Source organism: Haliotis cracherodii, unplaced genomic scaffold (assembly GCF_022045235.1).
Source record: "Haliotis cracherodii isolate W230 unplaced genomic scaffold, xgHalCrac1.p SCAF_20, whole genome shotgun sequence".
In the NCBI taxonomy this organism is placed as follows: Eukaryota; Metazoa; Mollusca; class Gastropoda; order Lepetellida; family Haliotidae; genus Haliotis; species Haliotis cracherodii.
Genome location: NW_027266276.1, coordinates 10,760,081 through 10,777,478, shown reverse-complemented (window position 1 = coordinate 10,777,478; position 17,398 = coordinate 10,760,081). Strand labels below are relative to the sequence as shown.

Here is a 17,398-nt window from a genome sequence, read left to right as displayed (position 1 = left end):
ATAATCGAGCCTGGACCAGACACTCAGTGATTGTATTCAAGTACACTTTAAAATTAAATATTTAGCAATTGACATGCCCAGCTAAGTCACAATTACACGAAGTTACACCCAAAATTCTTTGTATAATTTGCTGATATAAATTTAACCCCTTAATCTTTGTTGGTGTATGAATTGTGATGAAGTGGTGCGTGAAGCCGTTTATACAAATACCTTTTGGTACGAAAAGAAATTTGGGGGTAATTGAATCTCTTTCATGTTATTACAACACTATATTTATTTCTTATCTCTCATTTTCTAACGGAAACATTCGTCCATAACGAACGTCACACATAATTGCCACGATGTAAAGAAGAAAGATAATAGTCAGTGTAACCGGACAGTGCTACTCAGTGAGAACTGACAATACGTCGACAAACGATCGCTGCTGTACATCTATCCTACAGTGAACATTGGATGGCGAGAAGCAGGGGAATGGCGAGGACCTGACAGAGGAACGGTGACTGTATGTGTTATGTATAGACTGGACGGCGCATGGTCAGGCAAAATGAAGGTAAGATTGTTTTGTAGAGAGTGGACGAGTGTGTCCTACTTTCTTGATGCCTTCGCGAAGCTATTCTTAGATTTGTAAAGCGGAAGATTATGAATTTATCAGTAAAGGCTGTTAGCTCTAGTCAGGCATTTCACGATAAATTTGACACAAAAGAGGTTACACACACCCGAATATGTGAGACTTGGTAGGTGGAAAGTATATCATATATATAAATACATACAGTAAATTGAACAGCTTATCTTTGGACGTTGTATTTCATCATTTCATCTATCTATCTATCTATCTATCTATCTATCTATCTATCTGTCTGTCTGTCTGTCTGTCTGTCTGTCTGTCTGTCTGTCTAAGTGTCTGTCTGTCTGTCTGTCTATCTATCTATCTATCTATCTATCTGTCTATCTGTCTATCTGTCTATCTGTCTATCCATCTATCTATCTATCTATCTAACTTGAAGCAACCGGTTTGTACAACCCCCTAACCCACCCCCTAACCCACCCACCCTCTCAAAAGCACGTGGCGCTGAATCTAACATTGAACTACGGTTATAACGAATTAAAATAAGTGGTCCCTTTCAGTTCGTTTTAACCGTGGGGGCACGGGTGGCCCAGTCGTTTAAGGCGCCGTGATTCGCTTTGCAGAGTTGCATCCCCTGGGCACGCAAGAAACCTTTGATTGTGGGTTCGAATCCCGGTTCGCCCCGATTATGTTTCTAGGTTTGACAGCACCATACCCGTGCTCGTGGGTTTCACCGAAGTGGTAAACGTCTGAGACCTGCATCACTTCGGGCTTTCCTCCCACATTAAGCTGACACGCCGTGATATAACTGGAATAATGTTAAAAGTGGCGTTAAACCCAACTCACTCACTCACTCGTTTTAACCGTAGTGTACTGTACATCTATCTGTCTATTTGAGATTCGTATTCGTATATATATGAGAATAGATCAGTGGTATACATGAGACTAAGTTAGTTAATTAAATGTGAAACAAGGTTATACACGGTCAAACACCGTTGTGTCGAGCTTTGATGTGATGAGCTTACGGGTGTCTCGAAATAAAAGCTTGGTCCCTGCAACTTCCTTCTTTATTCATCATGTTTTGGTTGTTTCGAACCGCGGATAACTCGAAATAGTTACGTAGGTACCATAAACTTCAACACAATGGTATTTGACTGTATATGAGACTCAGTTAGTGGCATATCTGAGATAAGTTAGTGGTATAAATGTGAGAGTAAGATGGTAGAGTATGTATGAGAGTAAGTTAGTGAAATATATATGGGACAAGAATGGTGAGTTATATGTTAGATTTAGTTAGCGGAAAATATTACATGAAGTGGTAAGGAAATATGAGGTTTAACGTCGAATTCAAGACAGATTGGCATATATATGTCTGCTTGTACTAGCCCTTACATATACTGGTGTCAAGCAAGCGAGATAAACAAACTATTTCTGCATAAGCGTGCAGTTATTAGCAATATAACATGTCTTTCTCCCTTACAACCAATTAACATATTTCCTGTTTTCATGTAAATATCCAACAGTTAATTACCATGCAGATGTGGTTATAATGTCTTTCGGGGGCGGCCGGGTAGCCTAATGGTTAAAGCGTTCGCTCGTCACGCCGAAGACCCGGGTTCTATTCCCGACATTGGTGAAGCCAATTTGTGGTGTCCTCCGCCGGGATATTGCTGGAATATTGCTAAAGGCGGCGTAAAACCTCACTCACTCACTCACTATAATGTCTTTCCCCAACTAAAGCCGATAATACACACACATAGACACAAACGCACACATACACACATACACACATACACACATCCACACATCCACACATCCACACACACACACACACATACACACACACATGTATATACACACACACATACATACATACATACATACATACATACATACATACATACATACATACATACATACATACATACATACATACATACATACATACATACATACATACATACATACATACATTGATAGGATGAGTGAGTGACATGGGGGTTTCTAAGTTAGTGATTAATAGGATTTTACAAGCCATGTCATCTATATGCCCACATCACGGCGTGGGGCCACCGGAAACTGTACCCGTGTTGGGAATCTCTCCCGGGATGACGAGTGACCGTTTTAGCCATAATTTAATATTCTGCGGGAACCTTGGATTTTGAACGGAGACTAGATATTTCTTCAGCTACAGCCACATAACAAGTTATATTTTTAAAATACAATTAATGATAAAGCTCTAACATCCATTTTTGTGGTAGACAATGTATTTTTACAACAGTCTGAAGGATAATTTCTTTTTCAATCATTTTCGGTGACAATTTACGTTTTTCGATCAAATCCACACAAATAGGATGATCCTTACATTTTACAATTTAGGCAAGAGTAAGAGGCGGAATTGTTCACCAACTGACGCAAGAATGGGGCTTAGCTGGAGCGATACTAACTCGTCAAATAAATTGGAGGGTGTATCGTACAACGCCCGTAACACAAAGGAATATTTGAACGTTGTATCCAATGAAATGCGAACATATATAGCATTTATAAAAGAAATCGGAAACTTTATCCCGCCTTGCTAATATTCCCTCCTGGTTAAATCGTGTACAACGTGTCAGTGTACATTATCCCATGAACCCACAAATACCAAGTACATTTCCGGGAACGTCACAAAATAGGGGCTAGCCACGAAGTACCGCCCAAAACGCAATACAGACTCCTCAATGGCAAGACACAATACCATGTCCCTGGTGAATGTGAAGGTACCATCATCCATCAATGAGGGGTGTGACTCAAGCAAGTTATTGACCTGGTTTATTCTATTGATACCATTGATGCGAAGTCGAAAATGCGTATTGAAACACCCATCAATAGGCCGAGATTCTTATACCAACAATAGTCACGTCATGGATCATGTGCCTGGGCAAGTCCTGGGCACTGAAGAATCAGTTGTCGATGAACAGTAAAAAAGTGATAGAAGTTATCCTTCTGTCCCACGACTCTCAGTGTGTCAGCTCACTGTCTTCCGTCCTTCTGCCTCGCAGCACTGTACATCCTTCAGTCGCTCTTGCATGACTGTCAGTGTGTCAGCCCAATCTCCCGTCTATTTCACCTATACAGCATTATGTGTCCTTCAGTTCCTCTTGTCTGACGGTCATACTTTATATCTAACATTTCTGTATGAATATGTTTCGTCTCAGTAATATCTGGGCCCGGCGAGGTTGACGATCCAACGCATCGGTATAATATGGTGACACAATCAGCTATGTTATACATTGCCTACTCATTCTAAACGGCTATTATGTCAAGCAATATCCGACGACTCTAAAGCAAGCATTATCAGTAGGCTCTAAAGACAAACATTATCACTAGGCTCTCAAGATAAACATTATGAGTAGGCTCTTAAGCAAGCATTATCAGTAGGCTCTTAAGACAAGCATAATCAGTGGGCTCCTAAGACAAGCCTTATCAGTAGGCTCCTAAGACAAACCTTATCTGTAGGCTCTTACGACAAGCTTTATCAGTAGGCTCTTAAGACAAGCATTATCAGTACGTTCTTAAGACAAGCATTATGAGTAGGCTTTGAGCAAGCACTATCAGTAGGCTCTTACGACAAGCATTTTGAGTAGGCTCTTAAGGCAAGCATTATCAGTATGCTGTTAAGACAAGCGTCATCAGTAGCAAGCATTATCAGTAGGCTCTTAAGACAGAGCATTATCAGTAGGCTCTTAAGACAAGCATCATCAGTGGGCTCTTATGGCAAGCATTATCAGTGGGCTCTTAAGACAAAGCATTATCAGTAGGCTCTTAAGACAAACATTATCAGTAGGCTCTTAAGACAAACATTATGAGTAGCCTCTTAAGCAAGCATTGTCAATGGGGTCTTAAGACAAGCATTATCAGCATGCTCTTAAGGCAAGCATTATCAGTGGGCTCTTAAGACAAAGCATTATCAGTAGGCTCTTAAGACAGAGCAATATCAGTAGGCTCTTAAGACAAAGCAATACCAGCAGGCTCTTATGACAAGCATTATCAGCAACTTCTCAAAACGAGCATTATCAGTAGGCTCCTAAGACAAGCATTAACAGTAGGCTCTTAAGACAAGCATTATCAGTAGGCTCTTAAGACAAGCATTATCAGCAAGCTCTTAAGACAAGCATTATCAGTCGGCTCTTAACACAGAGCAATATCAGTAGACTCTTAAGACAAGCATTATCAGTAGGCTCTTAAGACAAGCAATATCAGCACGCTCTTAAGACAAGCATTATCAGTAGGCTGTTAAGACAAGCACCATCAGTAGCAAGAATTATCAGCATGCTCTTAAGACAAGCATTATCAGTAGGCTCTTAAGACAAGCATCATCAGTGGGCTCTTAAGACAAGTATTATCAGTGGGCTCTTAAGACAAGCATTATTAGTGGGCTCTTAAGACAAGCAATATAAGTGGGCTCTTAAGACAAGCATTATCAGTAGGCTCTTCAGACAAGCAATATAAGTGGGCTCTTAAGACAAGCAATATCGGTAGGCTCTTAAGACAAGCAATATCAGTAGGCTCTTAAGACAAGCATAATCAGTGGGCTCTTAAGACAAGTAATATCAGAAGGCTCTTAAGACAAGCAATATCAGTAGGCTCTTAAGACAAGCATTATCAGTGGGCTCTTAAGACAAGCAATATCAGTAGGCTCTTAAGACAAGCATTATCTGTGGGCCCTTACGACAAGCATTATCTATAGGCTCGTAAGACAAGCAATATCAGTAGGCTCTCAAGATAAGCATCATCAGTGGGCTCTTGAGACAAGTATTATCAGTAGGCTCTTAAGACAAGCATTATCAGCAAGCTCTTAAGACAAGCATTATCAGTGGGCTCTTAACACAGAGCAATATCAGTAGACTCTTAAGACAAGCATTATCAGTAGGCTCTTAAGACAAGCAATATCAGCACGCTCTTAAGACAAGCATTATCAGTAGGCTCTTAAGACAAGCACCATCAGTAGCAAGAATTATCAGCATGCTCTTAAGACAAGCATTATCAGTAGGCTCTTAAGACAAGCATCATCAGTGGGCTCTTAAGACAAGTATTATCAGTGGGCTCTTGAGACAAGCAATATCAGTGGGCTCTTAAGACAAGCAATATCAGTAGGCTCTTCAGACAAGCAATATAAGTGGGCTCTTAAGACAAGCAATATCAGTAGGCTCTTAAGACAGAGCAATATCAGTAGGCTCTTAAGACAAGAATTATCAATGGGCTCTTAAGACAAGCAATATCAGTAGGCTCTTAAGACAAGCATCATCAGTGGGCTCTTAAGACAAGTATTATCAGTGGGCTCTTGAGACAAGCATTATCAGCAGGCTCTTAAGACAAGCAATTTCAGTAGGCTCTTAAGACAAGCATAATCAGTGGGCTCTTCAGACAGAGCAATATCAGAAGGCCCTTAAGACAAGCATTATCAGTAGGCTCTTAGGACAAGCAATATCAGTGGGCTCTTAAGACAAAGCATTATCAGTAGGCTCTTAAGACAATCATCATCAGTGGGCTCTTAAGACAAGCATTATCGGTAGGCTCTTAAGACAAACATTATCAATTAACTATTGCAGCAAACTTTACCCAAAGTCTATTGCGGCAAACATTACCAATCGACAGTCACGGCAAGCGTAGGAAACTCAAAAACGTCAACACCGGAGAATGATCATTCTCAAATACCTGACGAAATAGATTCCATGGGGCGTAAAAGGCAACATGGTGATCAAATTTATATAAATGGATCTGTGAAATTCACTGATAATGACAAGCGTTCGCAAAAAGGGGGACCGTGACCCGTTCTACTGGTAGAACCCGCCATTCACACAATTTGCACAGAAAATCTACTCTGGGTCCGATGATCCAGTGATTTACTATGTCACTGAGTCCGACCACCGGTTCTCTTACATCTAGTGCGGAATGGGTAAATGACGTATGCATACCGCATGGTTATAATATAGTACAGGATAGCATCGCGCATCATGTTGACAAGGTACGTGTCATGTTAGGTAAATTCCTACGATACGTTTTCTGGATATACTTAACCAGGCATTGCTGGTAAAAAACTTGATTGAAAGGTAAAGAGGGACCAGTGATGTAATCAAATATTTCCCAGGTACTTGATGTATAGTTGTGACTCACCCCTTGCTTGAAATACCGGTTTTTATTTATCATAATAAACTATTCATAACTGAGCTGGTGAATTAGTAATGTCATCTAACAAAGCCATGTGCTGCTTGAAAACATGTTTACAATATATTTATAAGAGTGCATTAGGTATACAAATTCAGCCATGCAAAGATATTTTCCGTTTTCTTGCACTCCGTTTACTTTACGTAACCTTGCTTAATGGTTAGTGCTAAAAAATACTGTTAGTCCGTTTTCGATCTTGTAAGTCTTGCAAGAGGATGCCGAGTCGGGTTGTGTACATGGAGAGCCGTGGGGTAAGTTGTTAAACGATTGTGATGAAGAAATGTTTAATTATCTCAGAATTGTTCAGTTTTCATCAATTTATAAAAACAATTGTCATCCTGCATGAAATTGAATGTAATTTTTATGATATTGGCGAATGTTAAAATCTGTATAATGAAATTTCGTGAACTCGACGTAAAAGCCACCATCGAAATATGTTTCGTGTTCGAAGAAAGGGGCGTGGGGGAGGGGGAGGCACGGTTGGCCCAGCCGTCTAAGGCGCCGCGATTCGCTTTGCAGAGTTGCGTCCCTTGGGCACGCCAGAAACCTATGATTGTGGGTTCGAATCCAGGTTCGCCCCGATTATGTTTCTAGGTTTGTCAGCACCATACCCGTGCTCGTGGGTTTCACCGAAGTGGTAAACGTCTGAGATCTGCATCACTTCGGGCTTTCCTCCCACATTAAGTTGACACGCCGTGATATAACTGGAATACTGTTAAAAGTGGCGTTAATTCAAACCCACTCACTCACTCACTCGAAGAAAGGCAGTGGCGATATTAGATCATAGTGCAGATAAGTTACATTGATCAAATCGTACCCGAGTTGACGACGATCGATCACAACATTTAAATGTACGGTTAAAATGTATCAAAAGGACATCTGGTGTCATCACTATTTGATAGTGATTCACAAACACATATGCTTATGATACAGTTGGAATCGTACAATGGCCTCTGCTTTTTAGGAGAGATTTCTTGGCTTACGTGGTTCACGATATGTTACATACTTTGCAACCACACACTTTCTGTTAATGTTTAACCTGACGTCAACATACTAATTATTAACCTCATTAAGGCTGACAGTATTTAGTTTCTGTCAATCTTTCCGATGAATGGGCTTCCGGACTGAGATGTGGTTAAGTTGTGGAATATGTTAAACAGTTTATTCCCGAATGGTCAGCCAGCTGGGATGAGGTATGAGGAGTTATTAACAGTAAGTAAAACATTGCCGGGCAAAGGAAAGTGTACACCCATGGTTGATAGTGGCTAAACATGAGTGAGTGAGTGAGTTGGGTTTTACGCCGCTTTTAACAATATGCCAGTTATATCGCGGCGTGTCAGCTCAATGTGGGATGAACGCCCGAAGTGATGCAGGTCTCAGACGTTTACCACTTCGGTGAAACCCACAAGCACGGGTATGGTGCTGACAAACCTAGAAACATAATCGGGTCGAACCGGGATTCGAGCCCACAATCATAGGTTTCTGGCGTGCCCAAGGGATGCAACTCTGCACAGCGAATCGCGGCGCCATAGACGACTGGGCCACCCATGCCCCCGGCTTAACATGAAACATGGAAGAAATGAATACTAGTGTTCGTTGACGATGTATTTTAAATGAGTATCAAAGTTGTGTTTTGTACCTAAATTTGCAGTATTTTGACGACTGTTTTCAGCTACTTTTTTTAAAACGTTTTTATTGTTTGGCCAAATTCCATTTTCAAGTGAATGCTTTCTTTTGCGCAGCAGTTAACAATTAAATGCCAGGGAAAGAATAGGAAACGAATTCCATGGCCATTTTGTTAAATTGACTTGTTTATTTGTATAATTAGTCCCGTCCTTTCCGACTACATAGGAGCCGTGAGGTAAAATGGGCTTTTATGTCGAGTTCAAGACTATTGCACTTATACAGCGACGTATGCCGGGTTAATTGTACCAGCCCGTTGAGGTACATGCATACCGCAGTTTAACATGGATACCTCACTCAGACACATTACACTGATTCGTAGCCGGACAGTCTTCGTTTTAATGCCGAGCATCAGATTGGATAACAGCAAGTACCGCCTTTTAACGTCTCCGTGAGACACTTCATGTTTGCGAGTTGGATTTTACGCCACTTTTTTCAATATTCCGGCAGTCATACTGCGGGGGACACAGAAATGGGCTTCACACATTGTACCCATGCCTTTGGTGTGAACTACTTATGTAGTGTAAACATGTAATGCATACATTGTATGTAACGGTTGATAGATTGTAGCGAACACCTGGTACCATCACAATCTCAGTGATTCTTTCGTATAAGTTTCACCGCTATTTTGACTGTTACGCCTGTTCGGTGGATAATGGAGACTGGTTATTCTCTGGCGTTGATGTTTTATATTTACATTATGTAATATAAAAATCCTTTCTCTATCAATCCCCTTCTAAACACAAAGTTCCTTGTCACGAACGTTATGTACAAGGCACCTACATCATTGAAGGTTTAATTTGTTACGATTTTCTGATGTTGTTTACATGCATTTTAACCTTATGATAATACAGTAAACTACGGTTATAACGAACTCAAAGGGACCACAAAATTTAATTCGTTATAACCGTAGTTCGTTATAATCAAATGTACTTAATATATATAGCAAATGGATAGGACAAAAAAATAGTTCGTTATATCCGTCAGTACGTTATAAGCATGTTCGTTATAAACGTAATTTACTGTACTAATTTTGTTAAGCGGGTTATATGTAAGCACTTTGTAATCAATATAGTTGTGATCCTAAACAAGGTAAGTTTCTATTTCCTTCAAATTTCAAAATTTACATTTATATTTCGCTTTTTAAGTCATCCGTTACTGTTCAAACGCGTTTGGGTATGAGTCACTGTTGAGAACTTAACCTAAGGAGAAATCAATTCCTTGATGTCCGATACAATTCTTTGTTTTGACTTGTACTATATCTTCCGGTGTTTGTTTAGGTGAAGAATTGACTTGCCTTTACATGTATTTGTGATGGGTGCCACCAGCTGGACAGGATACGCTCACCTTCTTCGTAAACAACTTGTTTTATCACTATTTGATTGCGATTCAATCGTACTATTGTACAAATGACTCTGCCTGTCTTATGTATGTCTGATATTCACTTTACCACAAAGGTTAACGGGTATTAATGGACATGAATTTATTGAACGTCTGTGATGTGTGGAAGACAGTGTGAAATACCTATATGCCATCACGTTAAAAGATTATGCATGTTATAACACACACACACACACACACACACACACACACACACACACACACACACACACACACACACACACACACACCTTGGATGTGGTGTGCGTGTGTGTGTGTGTGGTTGTGTGTGTGTGTGTGTGTTATAACTCACTCTTGTGAGTGAGGGGGGCGGGTGTAACACCCTATCCGCGCTCGGCATGAGGGGGATATGGTCTAATCGGCTTCCATTCAGCTTAATGTCTGGATGGGGTATCCATGTTAAATAGTATCTCATAGTATCTCAGTGCTCTAGCATTATAAATCCAGGATAAATCCGAACTAGTACAAGCAGTCACACACATACACGTCGATATATAAGGGATCCCCTTTTCACTTGACCCCACTTCTTCCCTACGATCGACACTGTGACTGAAAAACAGTGTGAGGTAAAGTTCTGTCCCACGACTGTCAGACTGTCAGCTCACTGCGAGGTTCACGACCCAACGCATCGGTATAATATGGTTACACAATCAGCTATGTTATATATTGCCTACTCATTCTAAACGGCTATTACGTCAAGCAATATCCGAAGACTCTAAAGCAAGCATTTTCAGCAGGCTTTTAAGACAAGCATTATCACTAGGCTCTTAAGATAAACATTATGAGTAGGCTCTTAAGCAAGCATTATCGGTAGGCTCTTAAGACAAGCATTATCAGTAGGCTCTTAAGACAAGCATTATCAGTTGGCTCCTAAGACAAACCTTATCAGTAGGCTCTTACGACAAGCCTGATGAGTAGCTGGAGTAGTGCTTCGTTGTTGAGGGGCTTTGCCAATATTTTTATTTAATCTGTCTGCAGTTGAAAAGGGCGTGAGTATGGCCAACCGAGAGGGGGTGATAATAAAATGAGCTGCATGTTATATTAAATATAGACTCTGCGGTCTGTGAGAGTGTCCACTCCCAAGTGAACTAATGCTATTAAATCCATAGATAATTTCCAATACTGGTCTATATATATAGTTTAAACTGTTCTTTATGTTGTTATCCCTACGCTTGCAATTATCACTACTCTCCTTAAACAAAAACATAAAATTCAAAATATCAGAGCGCAAAATGCCATGAGCTTTTCACAACTTCTTTTCTATCGATATATCTTCTAAACATTAATAGATATTTATGATTCATGAAAAATGGGGAAACTAACTACACCCTATACACACCCTATTCTGCCCTCACTCTACCCGATCTTCCCAAGGCAAGGGAGTTAACTGACTGTGAAAGCCCAGTTTCCACCCTTGCCGAGCTAGGCTTGAATTTCGTGGCTCGATGGCAGCACCACCAGTGGATTTACGACTTACGTCCCTTCTATGTCCCTCCTATGGTCTAATCAGATTCCACCTCTCATATCACTTGCATTTGCTTCAAACAAAATGCCGGCGCCTGGTCAAGACGGTTTAATCGATAATCCCGATTTTTATCATGATAAAACGGGTCTTGTCTCGCGAAGTGCATCAAATCACTTGCGCACCTTGATGAAAACCATGAAAATACTTTGCAAATATCTGTCGACGCCCATTTGACGGCACACATGCTCTAAAAATTCTGCAGTCGGTCGAAATCTGACCGGCAGTTGCTATGTTTATGAACAGCATGTCGATTTCGTTACGCGATTTTGATTGGATTTTGCATAGAATCGTTAGTACATAACTCCATAGGTGGACTTTAATAGTCAGTAACTCCCTTGCCTCGGGTAGATGACTCCACACATCGTTAAAATCCATGTTTCTTACTGTTTTGTCTTCAAGAAGCTTTAAGCGATTGCCATAAATGTCGTTATTGGTAGTTTCAATTGCCCCAATATTTTTGCTATATCCTTATTTGTTTATATTTCAGGTTATTCGGTTGGTATACAGGAAGTTTCGAAAGTATCACGTGTACGTGACTACGCTGTTCGCAGTGGCAACTTTCGTGCTCAGCTTCCGCGAAATATCCAGACTTGAACAAATCGAAAGTAAAGGTTCAGCTAACCAAATTGCTCCTAATGAGGGCGAGTTTACAGAAAAAGTTCAACAAAATTCGCTTAAAGAAAGTCAGTTACTTCGGAACCAGTGGATCGAGCGAAAATTGAACGAAAAGACTGATGACGTCATCACTCACGCGAAGAATGTCAGCACATCTGATTACAAGAAGACCTCTTTGAACGTAAAGATCAAAGAAATAACGACACTGACACACACAACACGCAGACCAAAGAAGTTTAAAGACGTTGTTTGGTTCAATGCACCAGCGTGGATTCCAAGACAAAAAGGTTCAGAACTGTTCGGGGGTTGTAAATACAAAATGTGTACTTTATCATACGACCGTCGAGATCTCGCTAAAGCAGATGTGGTGCTTGTTGATGGATTTAATCTACACCAGGGTGCGCCACCATCTAGATCAGCCAATCAGATGTTTGCCCTCTTTTCCTTTGAACCACCGACATATTTAACCATACCTTCCGAATGGAAAGACGCTTTTAACTGGACAATAAGCTATCGTCCAGATTCGGATATATGGAGGCCTTATGGAATTGTACGAAAAGGGCGATCCGGTTTGAAAAGGAAAAATTATGAAAAGTTGGTGAAAGAAAAAACGAACAGTGTCGCTTGGTTCGTAAGTCGTTGCGTTTCACATAGCCAAAGAGAGAAATACGTCAATGAATTACAGAAGTATGTAGATATAGATGTGTTCGGGAGGTGTGGTGATAGCAAATGCGGCAGAGATTGCTATGAAAAGTTGAAATCCTATAAATTCTTTCTTGCTTTTGAAAATTCCTTTTGTGAGAATTATGTGACCGAGAAATTCTTCAAAACATTTCTGCATGATGTGATTCCAGTGGTACGTGGTAGCCCAAATTACAAGAGCCTTTATGGAAGTGGTTACATCATAGACACAAAAGACTTTGCAACCATAAGAGAGCTAGGTTATTATTTGAACTTTCTTTTAAACAGTGATAAAGCCTACATAGAACTATTGAGAGAAAAGGATAAGCTAAAGGCTTATTTTCCATTACCATGGTGTGGTCTGTGTGAAAAGCTACACAAACCTTTAGTTAAGCAAAATTATGCTGATATCAACCACTGGTTGTCCAGAGAAAAATGTCATTTACCAAATGATTTAATAAATAGATAACCCTTAACAAAACATTCTATACAGAAATCTCGGAATGAGTTTGGTTTTACGCCACTTTGAACAGTATTTCAATTAAATCAGCTTGGCGTGGGAAGAAAGCCTCTAGGGTCCTGGCACGCCTAAGGGAGGCAACTCTGCACAGCGAATGACTAACGTAATAAGTGTCGAGTGAGACAGGGGTTTACTCGTTTGAAAAGTGTTTTGTCTCAACACTGCTTATCTACTGGAAGGTCATCGTGCTCTTATTTTACGTACGACGTTTATGTAAGAAAGACACAGGGTGTAACTCGAATGAATTGTTAAGAGAGACACTTCAAGCAACACGATGTACTTGGCCATGGGACGTGTGGAGAAACGGAATTCCATAGTGACGTGTTTTCTTTAGCTTTCTTAAAACGCTGGCTTTTCTGCTGTTGATAACGCAATTTATGACGCTGATATGTACAATAAAAGTTTTTTTGAATGGGTACAATGTGAGACAGACAACAGAATATTCATTCTCAATTCTATCGAGATGACATTAAATGAATTTCCTTTCTGTGGGTTGGATACAGTCCCAGCGTCTAACCCCAATAGGGGGCGATGATTGAACGTTCTAAAGAGTAATATATTTATCCATCTATTTCTCGGTAAATTGTGAAGAATGGTTCCAGTTTCAACTCCGTTGTAAATTCCTTATACATTGTACCATTTGAAGATGCATTAATGTCAGATATCCATGACTGAAAAACATGATCATCTATGATTTTCTTTACCATTGATTTGACCAAATATACTGAAGGACAGAACTCATCCAGCAAACAATAATTGTAGCCATGAAACTAATCATAGACTCTACACATGATATACCCATTAATGTTTATGTATATTTACATGGTCGTGGTATAATAGACTGAACATGATACAAGAGAATTTCAACGAGTGGAAAGCCTAAAACGGCGGATGTCAGAGACGTTATCAGTGTGTGGAAACCAAATATTATTGGCAGGGTGTTTATATAACACTGTGATCATAAACATTTATACTTTAATAATTATACTTTAATAAATACTTTAGTACCACGCTGCTCCTCGCATCGCACACAGCACTTAAGCATGTACCCTTCCGCTTTCTGTCTTGCTAGATTTAATAGGTATCATGGCTTTGTAAAGATAGATGTATTGACTGTATGCTCTGTATAAGGCTTTTGAATTAATTCTCTTTCATTTTTACGTTCGATAAGTTCATCCGGTTTCGTATAAGCTAGGGCTAGGGTTAGGGTTAGGAGGAACCCCGATGGTATTGTCCTTATAGTTTATATTGTGTATTGTCTGTGTTTTGTTTTTTACATGACATTGGTGAAACACATGAGCTAACGTAGCATAAAAAGGAGAATTTTGGATTGGGGATACAGAATAGTTTGTACCCTCGAAATCTAAGTCTATGTCAATTTTAATTCATGCAAAGATACTTAAAAATAAATAAACCATTTAGGATGCTGCTACTATGATGTCGATAAGCTTTTCATAAAATATGTTCTTAATGCAGTTGTATTGTTTGTGTTGTCATTTCTAATTATTCCCTTTACTCACACGAATTTCATAAAGAGTCGAACTTTTTATTTGAAATATACAACGCATACATATATCGGTTCATTAGAAGCCTGGCATACCAACCACCACATCTACCATACCCACCACACACACCACACATGCAACACCCGCCACAATCCACAACCACTACACACAACTTACAACCACTACACACAACATAACCTACACACCAACAACACACAACACAACAACACAAGCCAAACATCACTCAGCACTCACCATAACCAAAGACCTACAACCATAAAGCTTCACGCCGACCACATCACACACCGTACACCCACCACAACACACACCCCTTACGCCTCACGCCAACCATAACCCCCACACATTACAAACACAACATACTACACGCTGCACTCACACTCCCAGCACACACACACCAACAAAACACAACCCGCATCCACCACAATGCACTGCGCACAACACACAAACCACACCCTGCACCCCACATCCACCACACTCCACTCCCACCACCCCAACCCCTATCACAACACAAGCCCACTACACTCCACATCCTCCACAACCCACACACACTTTACACCCAACATCCCATACGCCACATCCACCACAGCGAACAACCACTACGCTCCACACCACCACCAATCCTCACAAGCAACACCAACGTCACTCCGCATCCTCCAATACCAACACCCACCATAACCCACCACAACCCACAGGCACTACAACAGACATCCCACACGCCACACGTCACACGTCACACCTACCAATACTAACAATCCAAACGCAACTCCCCAACCCCACAACGAACAGCCTCTACGCATCTCTCACACTACAACGAACAACCACAACGCAACTCATTCAACACAACGAACAGCCTCTACGCATCTCTCACACCACAACGAACAACCATAATGTATTTATTTTATTTTGCTAGAGTCAGGTCTGTACGCCAGTTAAATAATCTAATTATTCAACTATGTTACCTGGGTATATAGGGTTTGTTTCAGTAGCATGGGTCAAACCCTCGCGGATCTGGCGGCCAAAACAGCAACCACACACCCATCCCCTTCCATAAACTTCACTACCAGGGCAGGGCTTGTCTTGATATCACAGTCAACCAGGAAACAAAGAGGTCCTGGTAGCTGTGAATATCGTGTTCACACCTCCATGTATTGGACCATGACCAGCGGTGGGCGTGGGCGTGCACTGGTGTACAGTTTCCCAAGGCTGTTGTCAATGGGGCGGGGTGGTCTTTGTGCGGGTCCAGGATTTGGACCCACTTGCACAAAGCGATCTTAGCGCTGAGTTGATCGTAACTCCCATAAGATCGCTTTGTGTAAAATGTGCCCTGGTCAGCAATGCGGGACAAGTCGACACCGGGATCGAACCTCATTCTCAGTTGGTACCTCGACGGGCTGTCTGGATGGTGCTGACGTTGAGAAAGGGGCTTGTTAGTGTGGCGGTCTGTGATTCCGTGGACTTGGTCGAGGTAGGGGTCGGGAGATAGCTTCGGGAGAGCTTTCTATCGCGGCCGGTGCCCTCAGGCGAGCGGAAGCCCCCCCCCCCCCCTCTCCCCCCCCCCCACCCCCCACCCCCCTGGATTCGAGGGGAGCGAGATCCTTCGCTGCGCCTGGGGGCTGGGGGGTTTCTCCTTAGGCTTGGACTTAGCCGGAGCCTTGTCCAGAGTCCTCTTTCTTTGATTGAGATTACAGACGATGGAGAGGGTAGAGGTAATTGTACTGTAAGACATCTGGAGGGAGAAGTCCCCCAAACCGGTACGCCAGAAGCGGTTCCAGGATGGAGACTCCCATCATGCGCGCTTGGAAGGATACGTCAGTGTTGAGTGTCAAAGCCAAGTGAAAAGAAATAAGAATAAGAAAAGTGCTAACCCCCCCCCCCCCCCCCCCCCCCCCCCCCCCTCAAAGGAAAATACGTTCGAGACTACATAATAAAATTATCCTGTTTGGGGTGGGGTTGGCAGTTATACAAAAGATAATATTGAACACTGCCCTCAGTTAGGCTGAGGGTAATTACATAAATAAAGAAGAAGGGATTACATTTTATACCAGTAGAGTTAGAAATGAAACAAATACAAATACAAGTATGCTTACATAAAAGCTTTGTGGAGTATTGATGAGGTAGGATTATGCTTAGTCAAGTGTTGCAGCATCTGGATACAAAAACAATTGGAACGAACGCGGCAGAGGCGGGTAGATGGTTTTGGGCGTGGTCCTCAGTAGTGGGTATTGTTACTGGGGTGGGGTGTCAGAGTGGGCTGGGGCAATTAGGTGGTATATACTAGGTAGCCTGATAGCAAAATGTTGGCGAATTTAAAATCCCATTTGGTAAGTGCAGTATTGTTCATGATAAATTGGGAAGTTAGTTGTAAACCTTGTTCTTGCGTTTCGGAGAGGAGGTCTTGAAAGGAGGTAATTTCGTGGTCGAAACGTTCTTTCCCGAGGTATTGTACCATTGTTATAAACCTATTCATTGGGATCGCTATTAAGTAAGAGACTTCTTTCTATAGGCATTAAAACCTATTGTGAGGTTTTACTTTCCAGTCGGGTTTAATCTCATAAACAAGGACGTTGTAATGTCCCTGGAATTTTATATCATATCCCAGGGATATTATATAATGTTCTGGGTATTTTATTAATATAACTTCCGTTCAGATTGTAACATGTAATGAAATGTAAAAT

General features: G+C 41.2%; 1 protein-coding gene across 1 annotated transcript; it reads left to right on the top strand.

Moving 5' to 3' along the window:
• The first annotated feature begins 325 nt into the window (after positions 1-325).
• On the top strand, positions 326-14,634 carry LOC139470063 (glycoprotein 3-alpha-L-fucosyltransferase A-like). Its single transcript, XM_071252352.1, has 2 exons — positions 326-550; positions 11,869-14,634. Exons 1-2 carry the CDS (start codon positions 512-514, stop codon positions 13,144-13,146), a joined length of 1,317 nt encoding a protein of 438 aa, XP_071108453.1. The 5' UTR covers positions 326-511; the 3' UTR covers positions 13,147-14,634.
• Positions 14,635-17,398: the final 2,764 nt, after the last annotated feature.